This window comes from Limulus polyphemus, unplaced genomic scaffold (genome assembly GCF_000517525.1).
Source record: "Limulus polyphemus unplaced genomic scaffold, Limulus_polyphemus-2.1.2 Scaffold8795, whole genome shotgun sequence".
Lineage (NCBI taxonomy): Eukaryota > Metazoa > Arthropoda > Merostomata > Xiphosura > Limulidae > Limulus > Limulus polyphemus.
Window position 1 is genome coordinate 1 of NW_013674405.1, and position 3,811 is coordinate 3,811.

Below are 3,811 nucleotides of genomic sequence, written 5' to 3' on the forward strand. Positions count from 1 at the left end.
GCCCTAACCACCTGGACCATGCCGGGCCTGTCCGGAAAGTAAAGGTCCTTTTTTTTTTTCAACTTTATTGTCAAAATGTCTAAATCCATCCAGTATGTATTAAAAATTTGAAAAAAAATAGTGATTAATATTTGTATATAATAACAGGAATTGTAGGATATATATACAATATTTAAAAATATCCAAATAATAATTACACTTGGAGTAATTGAAGTTTATAACTATTATTTATCACAAATGAACAATAAAGACGTGAAACTGGGAGCTACGTATACCTGAGCTGGCATGTTTTCGCTATTTGACCCTGCGATCGTAATTCCAGCATAAAGACACGAACGATAATGCGATTCAACCACGTCTCTCCCATAGACTTTATCCGATCCTACACCACAGTAATAAGGACCTGCAAATCAGCATAAGTAAGAAATTTCAATAAACCCTTCTGGTTGTTGTTTTTTTACACTTCATTTGATAACTTAACTGCGTGTGTAAATTGGGAATATAAAGCTTACGTTCATAGCAACGTATCCCATAATTCTTATGATCTGTGAATTGAGCGAAACGCGTCGTCGACAATGGATATAGCGAACATAGTGTGGTTGGAATCTTATTATCATATGATCTTCTAATTCTTAAAAATGCCTAATGAACTAGATAAAGAAAGCAATGTTAAAAAATATAATAGGCCAATATTAATGTCTTATGTCAACTATCATTAATTATAATCACGCTTCGCCAGTTTAGAAAAGGCGATCACACCATAAAAGTGTTATAAAAACAGTGATTAATTAGTGATTCACTAAACCTAAATAATACTTGAAGTAGAACGCTGGACCAATATCACACATGACGAAGTATCTTCTACTTACGTAAAGTTTTCCTTAGAATATGTTAATATATATGTTGTATGAATTTCTAAGCCAAGTTCTTTTCGACAATTGATTGATAAAATTTAACATTCCACAAGTTCGTTTTATTTTCTAGGCCTAGATATCTTTTGTTTGATTTTTGTTATTAAGCAAAAAGTTACACAAAGGGCATATCTGTGCTCTGCCCACCAGGGGTATCGAAATCCGGTTTCTATTAGTATAAGTCCGCAGACATGCCACTGGGGGCGAGATTTTTTGTGTTGGGGGAAAAAAGCTAAGCATAGTCAATCAAAACCAGAGTCGTGTATAGATGGTCTTAATTAAAAGAATATAACACTGCCTCCTAACGAGCAAACTTGGAACAATGCATTATCAAGAAATTCTAATATATATATATATATTTATATCAGGAATCACATATTATTTTTTAAATATCTAATAACGTAACCAACTTTTTCTGTGACCAGTTTGATTTAAGTCAACAAGTAACAATAATTTAAAAAATTCAGTAAATAATTAATTACAGAAAGTTTTAATGATTTTTAATTACATAAAATGAGGGATAAAATTTTCCCGGTTCTCAGTATTGGAACTTATTTTTTAAGGCGGTACTAGTACCAGGACTTATTCGAGCTGCTTTGTCGTTTTTTTTTATGTTTGCACGTAATTTTTTTTTCTTTTTCAAAAACAGGTCCACTTCACCCAGCTGAGTACCTCCACTTTTTTCTTTTTTTTTTCTTTAGAATTTCGCTCCTGGATAAAATCTTACCTCCCAGTAGCTCAGTGGTAAGTCTGTAGGCTTATAACACTAAAAATTGAGTTTCGATACTTACGGTGGGCACTGCACAGATAACCTTTTGTGTATCTTTGTGCTGTGCTCAAGAAGAACCAAACAGACGAATCATATCTTTATTTTAAAAAACAATATTTTTCCTGTTTCTATCAAACGATATAAACCGCTCGAGATATGTGAGTTACAAGTGTATGTACCTTGAGGTCCGGGAAAACCGTTTTTGGGCCAACCAAAGGGATGTTTATCAGTATCGAGGATGGCATACTCTTGTTCAATACCAAACCAAGGATGCTGATCCTTTACTTTCTCCATCACTTCTACGCAGGATTTTCTGTGGTTGCTTTCTGTGGGCTCTTGGTTGTACTTGTACGTCTCACACAGCACGAGCTTGCTGTTCCCTCCGCGGAAAGGATCCCTGTAGATGGCCACTGGATGAAGGCTGATGTCCGAGTTTAGTCCTTTGGCTTGATACGTACTGGAGCCATCATAGGTCCAGATGGGTAGATCTGTGGGTCGTCAGTTAAAACAGAACTGATTCTACATTATAACTACAAGTAAAAAATAAATAAAAAAATTCTAAAATCGACTATGATGTACGGATGGCAATATCAAAAATTACAGAAACAAGGTAGGGAAGAATAAAAAAAAACATACAAAAATCCCTACATAAATAACCAGTAAGTAATGAGTCAATCTTACGAGCTTATTGTTATTAGCCACTGTATAGCACTATTCAGTTCAAATGCTTTTATCCAAACCTGAATTAATGCAGCTGACAGGAATTCAACCTTTAGTTGTAGATAAAAGTTATTCGTGAAAAATTTTGACTACTTATGTTGGGATTTTTGTAAGGTTTTGCGTATTTATCCCTATCTTGTTTCTGTACTTTTTGGCATTGCGATCACCACATCATACTTGATTTGTGCACAAAAAAAATAATTCTTAATTTCACTTGTAGAATGACCTCAGATATTGATATTATATCATATAATTGACTACAATAGATTATTAATCATCACTGATCACAATCTTGACTTCTTGGAACTTAATGTTGAGGAACCTACGGTAAGGTTTGGTTGTTTATAGTTAGGCACAAAGCTACACAATGAGATATCTGTGCTCTGCCCACCACGGGTATCGAAACCCTGTTTCTAGCATTGTAAGTCCTCAGACATACCGCTGTGCCACTGGGAGGTCCTACGGTAAGGAAAGAACATATAAAAATGTATAGCTTATAATCATGTTTGTATTCTTTTTGGCACTGCCATCCCTACATCATTTTACATTTACTAAATGTTTTTTTATTACTTTATTAATTTAATATCATGTGTATTGATTTTTTTTTACTTCTTCACTTCATACATAATATAAGGGTTGGCTCCCTAAAGACACAAATTGTATAATGTACAAAGCATTTAGTATTTACACGTTACAGTCATCTAATGTGCATCTATTATTGGTTGATAATTCTTGTTTCACCCTGTACTTAAGCTTTTTAAAGGAACACTAGATTTCTGTAAGAAAGCTAACTTCAAGGGGTAATGATAACATCGCTTACACTATAATTATAATATTTTTACCTTATACTAAGCACTATTGTGCTTAGTGATATCCTGTTCCCAAGTGCTCTGAACATGTTTTTCTGTCGTACTAAAGTCATTGTGAAAACTTCACATTTTATGGCTAGCGTGGGAGAAGAAAGATGAACACTTTGGCTCTTGGTTCCAAGTTCTCCACTATAACAACACTTTTCAATGATATTAGGAGTCTCACAAGATGTAAAACACTCGATAATGGCAATTAAGTGTTTAAATAAGGCTATAACTCAACTTTAGCATCGTGGAGTAAGAAATTAAATACGGCAGCCATTTTGTTTCTCGACCCATCCCTACATAGTAAGCACTATCGTACTTAGTGATAAAATGAATCATAGGTAGATCACAGTGATAGTTCTTTTTTCGGGGTTATCAGTTTTGTGCAAACCTAATGCTGATAGAACAAGCGCAACTTAATGAATTACTGAATATATTTTGTAACGAGCGAGGCCCCGGCATGGCCAGGTGGTTAAGACACTCGACTCGCAATCTGCGGGTCGCGGGTTCAAATCCCCGTCACACCAAACATGCTCGCCCTTTCAGCCGTGGAGGCG

General features: G+C 35.0%; 1 protein-coding gene across 1 annotated transcript in view; it reads right to left on the reverse strand.

The window, feature by feature from the left end:
* Positions 1–275: 275 nt before the first annotated feature.
* The window catches only part of LOC106475554 (glutamine synthetase-like), a gene marked incomplete at its 3' end in the record, with an annotated part of 5,258 nt that continues 1,722 nt past the window's right edge, over positions 276–3,811 (reverse strand). Inside the window, exons 2-3 of the mRNA XM_013936233.1 lie at positions 1,860–2,168; positions 276–403 (exon numbers count right to left, since the gene is read on the reverse strand). Of these exons, the coding sequence (XP_013791687.1) occupies positions 276–403; positions 1,860–2,168 (437 nt within the window). The remainder of the gene's footprint in view (positions 404–1,859; positions 2,169–3,811) is intronic.